Here is a 14,643-nt window from a genome sequence, read left to right as displayed (position 1 = left end):
GGAAATTCCGAATTGAAGCTGGCGACAGTCGGAAATTCTGACAGTCGGAAATTCCGATTGCCGCACTCAAATTTTCCAACTATCGTAATTTTTACCAAGATTGGGGGGGTGAGACCCCCCCCACACCCCCCCTCTAGCGACGTCCCTGGGTGCAACACACAATCATGTACAGCTTAATGTTGGTCTCTTTCAAGCAACTCTGGTCTTAATAAGTGAATATAACATCACTGATATTTTCCAACATATAGTCAATTGAAGCTAACCATTTTATGTTTTAAACAAGGACACACACCGAAAAATATTGATACACCATTGTATCTGCAATTGCTTTGGCAAGGAGGCAAGGCATATTTTGCTAACATTTTGATTTTGCTTAGATGATTGATGAAGTGTAAAATTTATGTATCCTTTCAAACAAAAGCCAAATGGTTACAAATCCCACATTGATTCTATGTACTAGAAAAAAAACAGCTTCAAGATCAAAATTATAAGTGATCATAGGGACACTGCTGGCCCCTGATCTGAAAGACACACAAATTGAATGTTTGTTTGATATACCAACCTTGCCTCAACTGTATACAATAACAAATCTACCCCTACCCCCCACCACCCCCCGACCCCCAAAAAATTGTTTGCAACCCTAAAATGTAAACATGTCAGATTAATACTGAGAAACCATTTAAAAAGTTTGTTCCAGGACATTATGACCCTTAAATACTTCTGTTTGCTACGAAAGCTCCAAAGGCACTCAGTGAACGACTTTTGATAAAACCAAGTTCATACACCTCAGAATGGAAAAACTCCCAACCCCCTTACATTGAGTTTGGAAGTTAATGTCCAACACATAATGACTTTTAAAACAAATAGTCTACTGCCTTTAGGATTGAGGACTGCATATTGGATGTCTCTCAATTATCACAAAACCTGCTGAGGAACCTTTGCTCTCTCCTAAGCACAGAATGAATTGCTGTGGTCTCTCATCCTTCGATATTTTCTTGCAGTAGTCCTCTAACACTTGTCACCGACTGCAAATTAAAGAAAATAAAGTCCTGGAGTTGCAAATAAAATGTAACAAAAACAGGTGGATAGACAGAGTTTTATGACTTCTGCACAATGCTATAATACTGTGGACCAGTGTAATTAAAATAAAGACAGATCAAGAAAGTCAACATAGTTATCTTGACAAGGTTTTCAAAGTGTAGCCCTCACCCCATTAATGTCAAATGACCTTTTCCTTTCACTATCATGCAACGGATTACTTCATTATTATGACCAGGGTTTACATACCGATGAAATTATTGAACCTTCCCCAATTTCATCACTAGTGTAATTAAAAAATTTGCCCTGGTGGCTTCTAATGACCTCTGACCTCTACTATAATCAATGGGATTCGTGTACTCATTTTGGCAAACCTATGAGATTCATCCAACTTTCACCCTTTAAGTTAGCATATTTACAAGGTTTTAAGTGTTTGACCCTTGTTAACCTCAAATGACCTTTGACCACTAGCACAATAAGTAACAAACAACACACCAAGTTTATGAGGTTAAACAAACTTGCAGCTGAGCTGGTATGAACCAAAAGGTGTACCACCAAAAGAATTTTAGTTAAAATATAATTAATGATTTTGCTTACTGGCTGATCGTCTATGAATGCTTGAAGGCAACTAGTCACCGTAGTAGACCCGCTTTTCTTTGCCCGTCCTCGAAAAAGCAATGGCAACAGAAAGAAAGCTAAGTTCTTCTTTTCATCTGTAAAAGAGATTAAGGCAAGAAATGAGAATGCTTGCAGGTATAAACCACAAAAACATTAATAAGACACACTATAGTCTGACCATATAAAACTTCAAGGACTGAGGATACAATTCAAGGGATCTACACCGCCCTAAATGTGCTCCACAACTTTATGCTCATACACATTAATAACAGCAACATGAAAGTTAATGTGGCGTGTGTACTCATAGGGGACCAACACATTTGTATTAGAAGACTTAATTACCTACCCTACACACTAATTAAAAGACAAATTTTATAAGATTTTGAAGAAAAAAATGAAAAAGCCCATAATATGTGCTAACCTTTCATCCTGACACAGTCGTACTGAAATCCAAGGGCGTAGGAACCGGGGGGGCTGGGGGGGCGCCAGCCCCCCCAGTGAAAAATGTGGAGGGTCGGAAGTATCATTCCGCCCTCCCGCTTCGCAAGTAAGAAAACCCCTTTTTCATTTCCAAATGAGAAAAAAAATCTCATTTGGAGCACCAAATTGCATCTAAGGCCAGGTGAAAATACAAAATTAAGTTTACAAAATGGAGTGGGTGTTGAGGTGTGCTATATTGCACCAAATTGCATCTGAAGCCACCTGGAAATGCAAAAAACTTCCAAAGGGGAGGGGGACACCACCTCCCCTTAGACCCCTCCCCCAGGCCGGCCACCAGTCTTCAGCCCCCCACTCAAAAGTACCTTCCTACGCCACTGCTGAAATCTGAATACAATTGTCCAATATTTTGGGAAAAATCAATTTCTAGAAGTTTTAACATGTTTAATCTTCCTGCTCATAAAACATCTTGAAAAGAATACACAACACAACAAGCTAAATTCTTTTCCTCAGCATTGGAAAGTATACATATCCAGCTTCAGTTCATTGGTCTTTTTCAAGTTTGTGCTTATCGACATTAAAATTAATCCAAATATTAGATTCAATTGAGCATTAATGAGTGAACAAGGCTAATAATGAGGTTTTCAGTAATTACTCCTGCTGACCAAAAAACATTTCACTTAATGAGACATCAACAGGAATTATTCCAACCCTATGTGGAACCTACAAACAACACTGATACATGTCCAAGTGACTGTCATTGAGTTAATATTATAACAGGGCTGGGTCTCACTTCAACCACACACAAACTCAAATGCGACTACAAAATAAATTAGTAACCAATTAATATTATTGAATGCAATGTTTGGAGATAAAGTTTGCGGCAGAAAGGTTCAGAAGCCACCATTTGACATTAACCTGATTTAGTCCATTCAGATCAGTTGATTTTGATAGATTTTTAGAAAGTAACAAACCACCAAACATATTTTGAAGGTTAATCCAAATATTGACCCATCTTTACCGATATACTGGAAAGAGAAACTATATTGTCATGGCATAAGCTCTAAGTGAAGCTAGCAATGAATTAACAGGCCACAACTACAATAAATTAGGCTTACCATCAGTCAGTGCATCCAACGTCTTCTCTTAATGCAAAATATTCGGCCACTTTGTTGTATAATATGTTGGCAGTTGGTTTTTGGAATAATTTGAAGTCCTGTTCTACCTGTAGGAAAGAGAAAAATATGCAAATGCCTATAACATTACTAGCGCTGATGTACTATGCTATACTAATATTATTATAGCCTAGAACTCATTAAATGCCAGGCCTAACTTAGGCTACTGTACTTCGAAGTTCGAAAAACCTCTCGAAGTTCGGACACCCCTAACGAATGCATAATGTCACCATGGCACAAATACAATAGGACCAATTTGACGAAACCTATGAAGCGACTTTTTTTATAACGAGAATGTTTCTTCCGCCATCAATAGTATCATTTTAAAAGAAGTGTGAACAAATACAATTCTGGAGCATTTTAGTGCTTAAGTGTTCGAACTTCGAAGGGTCCATTATTATACTGTAGATACGTACTACTACTAGTACTAGCATTAACAACGTACGTGTAAGTCTAACATTAGGCTTAAGTTATGAAAGGCTAGGTCTAACGTTAAGCTAATAAGGGTTCATGTGGTCACTTGCCGCAAAAAAAAAAAAAAAAAACGGAGTGCAAGTGATGATTTACAACGCAAAAATGCTACAGTGAAACCTTGTCTATAGCCAAGATATATGGTGAATACGCAAAGCTTACCGTAAGTTGACAAGGATCTGCATTTACACGGGCGTTCGCATCGTTAATACAATGTGAGTAACTTAGGCCTAGTTACACACTTGCGGGTACGCCTGTGAATCGCTTCACTACAAACTAGCCTAACGTAATACAACTATGCTGGAAATACAATTAGTATAAGTGCCCTTTACGTATGACTGGTATAGCCTACATGTACCACCCAGAGAACGAACGATCATTCGATACCACTGATATGTAGAGATCGCAGTGTTCGATGCACACACCAAGCAGAGGATTGTTTTTACGCTCACCTTCACATAACTCTGGCATTTCCCACCTCTTGAGTATTGCGCTAACAAATTCGTCAGCCATTGTGGAAGTTATAACACTTTCACTAGGCCTATATACGATCTACTCATGATGCATGCACATCGCGCAGAGTACCAGTACAGAGATATGGCGCCAAAATGCTGGTTTTTGCACAACATTGGGCAAATTAAGCTTGTTTGCCCAACAGAAAGTAACAATAAAATACATCTTAATTTTTGCACAGCAAAGTTCACCCATATCAGTTGTGTAATTTCTTTTACTCAGTCAGTTGTTGGTTAATATTTACTCATATTGGGCAATGCTTTGTTTGCTCAACCAGTTTTGCCCAACAGTTTTTAGAGTGTAAGATTTAACACAACGGAGTCCTTGTACCTTCCAAACAAATGACGATGAAGATTAAATGCTTGTTGTAAATGTATGCATTATTTTTGAGGTTGTGCGTATGCACATGTGAGTCAACATGCACCACCGAACGCTGCAGACTACTAAAAATGCTGCAATACACGTCTGTAGGCCTGTGGAGGCGGTTATAATTATAAAACTTAAAAGTCTTACCTTAGTGAGTGTTCACGAAAAGGTGGTGTTTCTGGAATCTGCTGCGCCGGCACGTAAGTCGGATTCACGACAGGTGTGATGGCGGCAGACAGAATTGAAATTACTGTGTTGAAACGTTAATCCACTCACAAAAAATATAAATAAGCTGGAATCAGAGCTCACATGTTTTATAATAAACGTTCATGGACTTAAGGTGTCCAACGGAAAGGTAAATAGTAATGAATGTAAAAGTTCTAACCTCAACACAATAATTTCAATTCTGTCTGCCGCCATCATACCTGTCGTGAATCCGACTTACGGGCCGGCGCAGCAGATTCCAGAAACACCACCTTTTCGTGAACACTCACAGCCATAAGGAATAGGTAAGACTTTTAAGTTTTATAAATACCACCTCCACAATTTGGTGACCCCGACGTGATAGGCCTACATTTATGATGGTGCCTGGTTATGCACTTTGTAAAAAGCCATTTGTAAAATCCATTGTATGCAGGAAGGGGGGGGGGGGATAAGAGAGGATATTAAAGCCTACTCTTATCCATCTCTACTATCATTTAGCAAGTATCAATATACTCGTATCCACTTAGGCAATGTGACACTGCGTGAAGTTCTACCCAAAATCTTTTTGCGTTTGACCTATTTTTCAAAGCACCTGCATCATAAAGTTATACACAACAATAATGGCCTCTGCATGGGTTTTGTTTCATTACTGTGGGGTGCCTTTCAGTTAAAAATGCAGTAATTTTTCGAAGATCTTTTACTGAGCTTTTTCAGGCAAACGTTTTACCTCAACATGACTTTACAATGTGTATCAGTTTATCATATGCACTGAGCATATATGTCTAAGGTGGCTTTATGGCTCCATTTGAATATGAACCCCTCCCAATCAGTCATTCACTGAGCATTTGTCTAAGTTGGCTATATGTCTCCATTTGTGTATGAAACCCTTCCCAGTAGTCTAGTAGCCATGCTGGGCCCAGGGGCATACCCCTTCCACTTTCAGAATAGTGTTCTCCCACCCTCACCCCCTTAATTTGTCCCACCATCACGTGCACAAATACTTCACAAGTATACAGCACATGCGTATTGTGCCCCTCCTTTAATTATTGGTGCCCCTCCATACGATGTTGGTGCCCCTCCAACTTGGAGTACCAGCTCTCTTGCAGGTGCTCAAAAATTTCTGTAAAGATCGACTCAGGGATGCCAGCAGGGTTTGCCCCTAAGGCCTGAAAGGTATGGGGACTTGGACGTCCCAAAGACTATCTAAGCGGAGCGCCACCCTGCTTGGAGCGTAGCGTTGCAAAAATATTTTGGCAAAATATCAGGCGCGTATCCAAGGGTGGTGTTGGGGGCGCGCGCCCCCCGGGTAAGAAAAAGCGGAGAGAAAAAAAAAGAAAAGAAAAAAGGCGAAAAAGAGGGGGAAAAAGAAGAGGAAGAAGAGGAAGGAAGGGAAAAGAAAATGAAGAAAGAGAGAAAAAGGAGAAAAGGAGGGAGTAGAAGATAAACGCCAAGACACCGGGAAGAGAAGAGGAACAATCATTATTACAGCGCTGATCACTATTATATACACAGGGTAGCCAGTGACGAATCGAGGATTACGGAGGGGGTGTGCGCCTCACCCTACCCCTTACACCGACAACTCCATTTTTGACGTTTCCAAGTTTTCCTCTCTCACTAATGTAGATATCTATATATACAATGGTCTATCATAACGCGCGTGTGTGCATGGACGCCTTAAATTGTAGAATTGTACTATGAAACCAACTGTGGCTGGTCTCGAACTCGACCGAGTCGTCGGGGAACATGACGCACCCATCACTTCTTGAGATTGTTCCCATTTGCATGAAAACGCGCGCCCACAACCCTACGCCCCACCCCTCTAATCGCTTCCTGATGAATTACGAAACTTAATTAATGACCTTCGCCCGTAGTACCAAGACTTTGACAAAATCCGGCAACCCACCACTTCATCGATAACAAGTGATCGGGTTGTGTATTAGTGACATATAGAGGTCGTGCACTGACATACATGGCGTGTGACCACTTCCGACTTTGCAATTTCCCAAGATCAGGGCCCGAAAAACTCCAAGAAATCCCAAGGGCACTGTACTGTATGGATATCTAGCAATATCTAGCGATATCTAGGGATAAAAATCCCAAGATCTTCCCTAAACTGAAGGCAGATAGAAAATCGAAGCCTTCAGTGTGTAATGAACTTGAAACTGTGCGTCTTTCGAAATGAAAAAAATGTGGGGCAAAGTAGCGTAACTCCTATGGGCTCGGACCGTGCTGAGCAGGTGGCCCCGACCAAAAGGGGCCCCGCTAAATTGATGCACAGAAAAAGGGTATACCTCTTTGGATAGGGAGGGCCCGTTTTACTGGGAAAGAAAAACTCATGCAAAGACTGAACAAGACAATATACATATTTTGACGTGATACGGAATACGGACATCATGATCATGGGCTTATTGGGTATTAATGTCTGTATCGAGCTAGTTGTGTTATTTATTATTATAATAGAAAACGAAGTATATAATTTAAAACCCAATTCCAGCCAATGTTGTACTGAGTACAACATCGGGACAAATGATTTTATGAAAAATTCTAAAACAATAACCCAACACCCAACAGACTTGAAACTGCGTTCATTTGAAAAAGAAGGCAGGGCTTTCATATAAATATAATAATAAAAGGTAACAATAAAGATGCCTTCGGTGTATCTGGTAAGTAAAATAGAACAGGAAATTAGGCTTAGGCTCCCCCCTGGAAAATCAAACATTTAAATAAAAGTTAAGCATTTGACATTTCAAGGATTTCCCCCAACCAACGGTTCTCTAGTTATGTTCATTGCAAACGGACCCATAATGCATTACTGAAATTATTGAAAGTCAAATTCCTAAGGCACGAGATCTCAACATAACCGATGTGTAAATGCAACTTGAACGGGAAGTATCTTTTCCGACGATCTCGGAGTATTTTATGGCAAAACAATAGTCGTACGATCCGCGCCAACTGATGGTGGCGCTCCGATTAGATAGTATCAAGTAGTGTGTTACACCTTTATGACCTACTGATCCCTCCCCCCTTGTAAACATTTCTGCGGACGCCCTTGCTTGGACCTCCTGATAGTGGGCCCCTTTGGGCCAGGAGCCCCCCCCCCCCAGGCTCATCGTTACGCCACTGGTGGAGCATTGCACAATAAACAGATAATAGTTATTTATTTCAGTCTCATTTCAATTATTCGAATTTTTAAAGCAAACAGCAGATCACATCATATCAGTGAGCATGAAAATGGCGTTCCGGGATGAACAGCCTCCAAACTGTAGATGTGTGTAGTGTTCGGTTTCGGAAATATCTGGTATTTTTTCATTTTCTTCAACGAAGTTTTATAGTAGCCCTTATAAGAGGTTTAATATTTGTACACCAATAAATTAACTGTGTCTGAATTCCCTGACCACAATTCTTCATCATACTTCCCTCTACTCCTGCAATTTTGACCGGTCTGTTAGGGGTTGAAGGAGGTTTTTCTGTATTGGTTGTCCATAGATGAAATTTTGTGCAACATTATGGGTATGTTTTGAAGTGAATTTATTCACGAGAACTGTGAATTTTCAAATTCTGAACAAATAATGGGCTTAAAACCTTGAAAAGTGGGGGGGTTTAGGACTTTGGAAAATTTTAAAGACGAACGATTTTAGGATTTTACTACAAAATTTACTTAGATTAACAAGGACATTTTTGTCCGATGATTGAAACAAATGCTTCATTTTATTCTTTTCTTAAAATATGATTTCAGTAACTCATTCCTATCGGCTGAAAAGTAAGGACAATAAACATGTACGGGTGAAGTACCCCTCTGCAAACACTCTTGATTGCACTGTGGACCATGAAAGGTACGCCACCGGTAGACTCCATCCCCAGGCAACAACATTTGTCTTTGCAGGGTTACAAAGATGATAATGGGGAAAATTGAGGGTCTCCATGCAAATGAAGGATAACTATGCTGTAAGGCAATGAAGTTAACAGGGTCACAGGCAGTGGCGGAGCGTCCATACAGTCAGGGGGGCGGATACCCCCCCCCCCTGACGGACTCAAATGGACTGCTGGCGCCCTTTTCAGTTTTTTACCACTTTTTACTTATTCGCGATTATTTACTTCTTTATTGCGCTCTCATCTACCTATTGACACTTGTCACATTTTGTTGGCGATGACACCTATTTATTCTTCGTTTATCTGCAAATTAGCAAGGCCAGGAAAGGGTCATTTCCTGCGATCTAGGAAGTATCTTTCTCAAAAAATTTCTGTACGCTCAGCGCCAACCTGTGGTGGCGCTCCGCTTAGTGTCGAAAGCGCCCCTACAGACCATTCTCGCCCTACTTGACCAATACCCCTAGCTCCGCCACTGGTCATAGGTCATAGAAACAACACAATAGAGGGCAGTTATAGTAAGTGCAACCTTTATAATAAATTGAATCAGTTATTACAAATTGTTTTGATTCTCACAAATTACCACAGTACAGCCCTTGAAGGGGAAATCTTTAAACTTTACACAGCTTTTTAGATCCATCCATCTCTATGGTATATATTTCCTTGATCCCTTATCGGGTTGGTAGAGCTGATGCAGGCCTGGGTTTGCACAGTTTCCTTTTATGCTTTTATGCTGCAGTGTTTCGTCATCCAATCAGATGTTATCCTGCCACTGGTGCACTCTTCGCTCTCCTGGGCAACATTACCCACCAGATGCCCATTCAATAGTGTGACAGACACTGTATGCCATGCAACATTAACAACTTAACATAGGAGAAGTGATGTTAAGAAACAGCCTGTCTTAGTTGAGTAAAAATGTAGACAGAGTTAAAAAGAATCATAGAGAAATAAGCAGAGATTTATTGACCTGTTTCATTGATGACAGCAGACTGAGCAGACAGAACATCCATCTCCAGGAAGTCTTACCTTCGTTCTTTGGAGGATGAAGATTACAAGAATGTTAGATTGGTTTACTCAATTACAAGAAATAATTTATCCAGTATCACATCACAAAATGTATACAATATGGACAAATTGTTATACAAATGTAAAGATGTATTAGGTATATATATATATATATATATATATATATCTGTGATGCGATACCTACCATATTGCTATGTTACAATAGGTTCCTGCAGACCTGCATAGCTACAGTATGATTCCATTTACCTGAGACTCACACTATGTAACAAGAAGTTCCTGTAGACCTGCATAGCTACAGTATGATTCCATTTACCTGAGACTCACACTATGTAACAAGAAGTTCCTGTAGGCCTGCATAGATATGATTCCATTTACATGAGACTCATGCTATGTTACAACAAGTTCCTGCAGACCTGCATGGCTATGATTCCAATTACATGAGACTGACATCAGCTGATTACCTTAATAGTTCTGTACATTGTATATCAATACAAGTGATATGCGATTATCATAAACACCTTTGTTATGTCCCGATGCCTTTCCTCTTTAAAGCTTTTTTCTGTTTTTTCTCTTCCTTCTCCATTTCTTCCACCATTTCTTTAAACCTTTGACTTCTAGGATCAATTGCATAACCCAGTTTTTCCCTTGCAGCTTCCAGCAACACGGCTTTCTTTTTGCGGGATTCTTCCTCTTTCAGTAGTCTTGCTTCTTCTTTCTTGCGATGCTCCTCTTCTAACTTGGGTAACTGCGCCAAGCATTTCTCAATATGTTTTTGTCTGCAGAGTAACGAGAAATTCGTCCAATAAAATTTGCACTTGAGGTGAGATCTACAAATTCATCCAATAGTTCAAACTTTACTTACTCACATGATTTGCTTCATCAGGTGGTATACTTAATTGTAATTCATATTATTTTGATTAAAGTTTTTACAAAGAGTTCATTTTCAAGCAAGGTATCAAGTACAGTAGTGATCAGTAGAAGCTTTAAGATAATTGTTTTTATAGCATCTTTAGATTCCTGTTATAATTCTATTATCAACACCAGTAGCCAAATTAATAATTCATATCATGCAGTCTGCTTGCCTGATTTGTCACTTGTCATACATCATGCTACAAATGAACAATTTAAAACATTACTATTTAAAAAAAAAAAGAAATGGTATACAAAAAAGCAGGTGGAGTGAGTTGAATACATACTTTTTCAATTCTTCCAGCTCTTTACGCTTTCTTTCCAGTAAAAGATCAGCTTGCATAGATTCTAGACTTCTGCAGTAATAATTCTCATCTTCAACAAGCTGTCTAAGTTCTCCTTTGGTTGGCCACATAATAGAGGGATCCACACCAGATGCTTTACCATGCAGGGCATATCTAGGAATTTCAAAAATAAAGCAAAAAATGAAAAAATAAATAAATGTATTGAGGTTTTAATGACATCATTTTTTAAATACTTTGCATGCCTGATACTTGAAAATTCATTTCTTGAGGTATCATGCTTACTATTAAAAGCAATATATTTCATCTACACAATATTTGGTATCCGTGTACTAGATTCATGCAACTTTCCTTTCTTGAGATACTGGATTTACAAAGTTTTCAGAGTTATGATTCATTTTCACTTTCTCAACATACTGACCAAATACTCTAATCGTACAACGTCAGAAGGAAAATTCAAAAATGAGAATATGTTATTGTCTGGTTTGGAAACTTTTAGTGTAGATGGTGTTTAAATAAGGTAACCCTTTTTGTAACTTCGGAAATTCAGGGACGTTGTCTTGCTGGTTGACCGCTCATAATGAAATGGGGGGGGGGGGGGGGTTGGAGAGGGGAGGTAGTGTTTACAGTGAGAAATGTTAAGGCCATCTCAATTCTGGTTGTTGTACAGTATGCTTTCAAAAATCATGGGTAAATGCTCATGTTTCTAGAAATTTTCAAAGAGAGTAGTAATTTGTCTAAAATCTAATTCCAAAGATGGGAAAATTCAAGGTATATACTTAAAGATGATCTGAATATTACTCAGGGACTGCTAAATTACTCAATGATCTAGGTTGCCATTATATGTGACTATGCATGAATGAACTACATGTTTGTACTTCTTGGCAAGCTTGTAATCTGGTTAGACACCTATTGTACATTAGGTGTTGAGGGCCTGAAGCAGTGTAATAGTCTTCCAGTCAACTCAAAAGCAACTTTTTGAGACCTGAGGCTCATCAGTGAAAGTGGCTGAACTACTTAGCCTATGACACTTGTACCATCAGGTCAGCTCCTCAAAACATAAGACTGCACTATGACTTGAGGTAATGGAGGACAAGAGGTTATAGAATAGGCCTATTACAAATTTGTCACAAGCTAATTGTGTTGAAAGTCACCCATGGGGGCTCTGTTGAACCTTTCAAGTTCAGAGACCATGTTTGGTTGATTTATTAGCATTTATGGGAAAATGAATTAACACTATTAAGGCACCTATCATCATTACGCATTCAAGTCCTGAACACTCCTTAGATTTAGTAAAATGTTGAAAATCTAAAGACCGAAACAGGTCTAGAAATATTACCAGTACTCAATTTTTTTTCTTGGACTATGACATACCACAAAAATGTTGGATAAGAAAATATTTGTTATGTTTGGTATTCCAATGGTAAGGAGGCTAGCCGAAGTTCATATGAACCCTATCCTTGTGATGATCGTGGATGGACAGCACCAAGTTTTAATAACAAAACAACACCATACAGTAGACTTGGCACATGTCCCATACTTATAGCCTATGTGGGCTATTCTTCTTTCAATTTGTAACAGCATTTTCTGCTGAGTGATAAAATCTGATGTGTAGTATGTAAGTATGGCTAGACAATAGCCTACTGTAACTTAGCCTAGTGTTAAGCTAGTCTTATACTGTACCTGTAGGCAACAGAAGACATGCGATAATTAACAAGACTTCGTCGCTGACGCATGTTGCTAAGAAAACATGAATAGTAGGTTGACTTTCGATTTTAAGACTCCGCCGACATAATGATTGAACCATTGCTTCGATAATGTAAATATTACTGAATATGCTTACTCTTTACAATAATCTGATCTAGTTTTTTTCCTCGGTCTTCCAGCATCTTGGGCGAGAAGGTCTTTGATGACTTCTTCTGGACTTTTGCCCTCTAAATGTTGATCCCTGGGTGCATATCCTTCCTTCAACTCATCGGTTTTCTTTCGAATACTACCAAAGAGTCTGCACGAAGAAAGTGGGGAGACTTTTACGGCACTATCACGTATACATGTTGGAGAAATAGTGAATATTCTGTAAGCTGTTGTTAGAACGGTTCTTCCACAGGGGGCCGCCATCTTTGTTATCGGCTTGTAGCTAGCTACCAGCTAGCTATCGCAAGATACGATCGATGTGTCTGTATCTACGTTTTTCCAAAGAAATGATATGATAGCGCCATTATACCAAAAGATTCACGTAGGCATCATTACTTCAGATTTTGTTGAGGGGAGGGGAGGTGTGGGAGACTTGCAGAGTATTATTCGCGCTCATGTGATAAGACGAGTAGACGGGCTAATTGCAATCTAGTTTTGGTTTAATCCCGATTTGTTTTCAAAACTGCACATTACATTATTTTCACTTTTGAACTTATGGTGTACAGTATAGGAAGGTTTTTTTTTTCATTATGTTTGCCTCGGATAGTGACCATGTTGGATTTATGTGTCACTGCGAATGAGAATTTGAACACATGGATAGCGGTATAATAACACACCTTTAATGGTCATTAGCGTTGCCCACACTTAAGATTGCTAAACCAATTTTAACACATATTTGGAGGCTCCTACTCTTCACATTATTCTCAGACACTAAGCTGTGTTAAACAATTATGTCATAGAAGGAAACTGCTTGAGGGTTTGGAAGCAAATTCCAGGATAGTGTTTGAACACCGGTATCCAGTATTTTAACTTTCAAGCATACTGTGAGTACTGAATAAAAATGATGACCTTTAAATAACCTCCCGCGTAGCGCAGTGAAATTCGGGATATATGGATGTAAACAGAGCTGCAAATGTAACGGTTTTAGGGGTCTGGTGGATCTATATGTCACGTTATCTTTGTGAAGATGTAGCAGCTTCTATATACTTATATTATAGAATATTTCACCTGCTTTTCCATTTTACCACCATCGGTGGTTGAGCAAACCCACCCTTCATGCTTGTGTCGGTGTACATTTATGATGCATTACTACAGTAGCTCTCCAAGCTTTGACTAAAGGACGAAAACTTACAAAAGTTTAATGGAGTAAACGTGTTGTGTTTTGGAAATGTTCATGTGGTTCATCATTCTGTTCGCCAGCCACGCCTTTGTTCCACCCTGGCACCCCAACCCCCTTCTATGGAAGATACCAGATTGCATCCTGGCACCCAACCCCTTGTATGGAAGATACCCTATTCCATCCTGGCACCCCATACCCTTCTATGAAAGATACCCTGTTACATCATGGCACCCAACCCTCTTCTATGGAAGATACCCTATTCCATCCTGGCACCCCAACCTCCTTCTATGGAAGATACCCTATTACATCATGGCACCCCAACCCCCTTCTATGGAAGATACCCCATTACATCATGGCACCGCAACCCCCTTCTATGGAAGATACCCTATTCCATCCTGGCACCACAACCCCCTTCTTTGGAAGATACCCCATTCCATCCTGGCACCCCATACCCTTCTATGGAAGATACCCTATTACATCATGGCACCCCAACCCCCTTCTATGGAAGATACCCCATTACATCATGGCACCCCAACCCTCTTCTATGGAAGATACTCTTTTCCATCATGGCACCCCAACCCTCTTCTATGGAAGATACTCTTTTCCATCATGGCATCCCAACCCCCTTCTATGGAAGATACCCTATTACATCACGGCACCCCAACCCCCTTCTATGGAAGAT

The 14,643-nt window shown here is 39.7% G+C and overlaps 2 protein-coding genes across 2 annotated transcripts in view; both read right to left on the bottom strand.

The window, feature by feature from the left end:
• Positions 1–4,906, bottom strand: part of LOC139957118 (alpha-N-acetylneuraminide alpha-2,8-sialyltransferase-like) — a 28,704-nt gene extending 23,798 nt beyond the window's left edge. The window contains exon 1 of the mRNA XM_071955260.1: positions 4,767–4,906. The gene's annotated coding sequence lies outside the window, so the exon portion shown is untranslated. The remainder of the gene's footprint in view (positions 1–4,766) is intronic.
• Positions 4,907–10,091: 5,185 nt separating this feature from the next.
• LOC139957102 (large ribosomal subunit protein mL64-like) lies at positions 10,092–13,065 on the bottom strand. Its single transcript, XM_071955255.1, has 3 exons — positions 12,771–13,065; positions 10,913–11,083; positions 10,092–10,492 (listed from the first exon to the last, which is right to left on the bottom strand). The coding sequence occupies exons 1-3, from the start codon at positions 13,043–13,045 to the stop codon at positions 10,240–10,242; spliced, it is 699 nt and encodes a 232-aa protein (XP_071811356.1). The 5' UTR covers positions 13,046–13,065; the 3' UTR covers positions 10,092–10,239.
• Between the last annotated feature and the right edge of the window lie 1,578 nt (positions 13,066–14,643).

This window comes from Apostichopus japonicus, chromosome 2, assembly GCF_037975245.1.
Source record: "Apostichopus japonicus isolate 1M-3 chromosome 2, ASM3797524v1, whole genome shotgun sequence".
NCBI classification, from domain to species: domain Eukaryota; kingdom Metazoa; phylum Echinodermata; class Holothuroidea; order Aspidochirotida; family Stichopodidae; genus Apostichopus; species Apostichopus japonicus.
The sequence above is the reverse complement of the archived record's forward strand: the minus strand, read 5'-3'. Positions and strand labels throughout refer to the sequence as shown.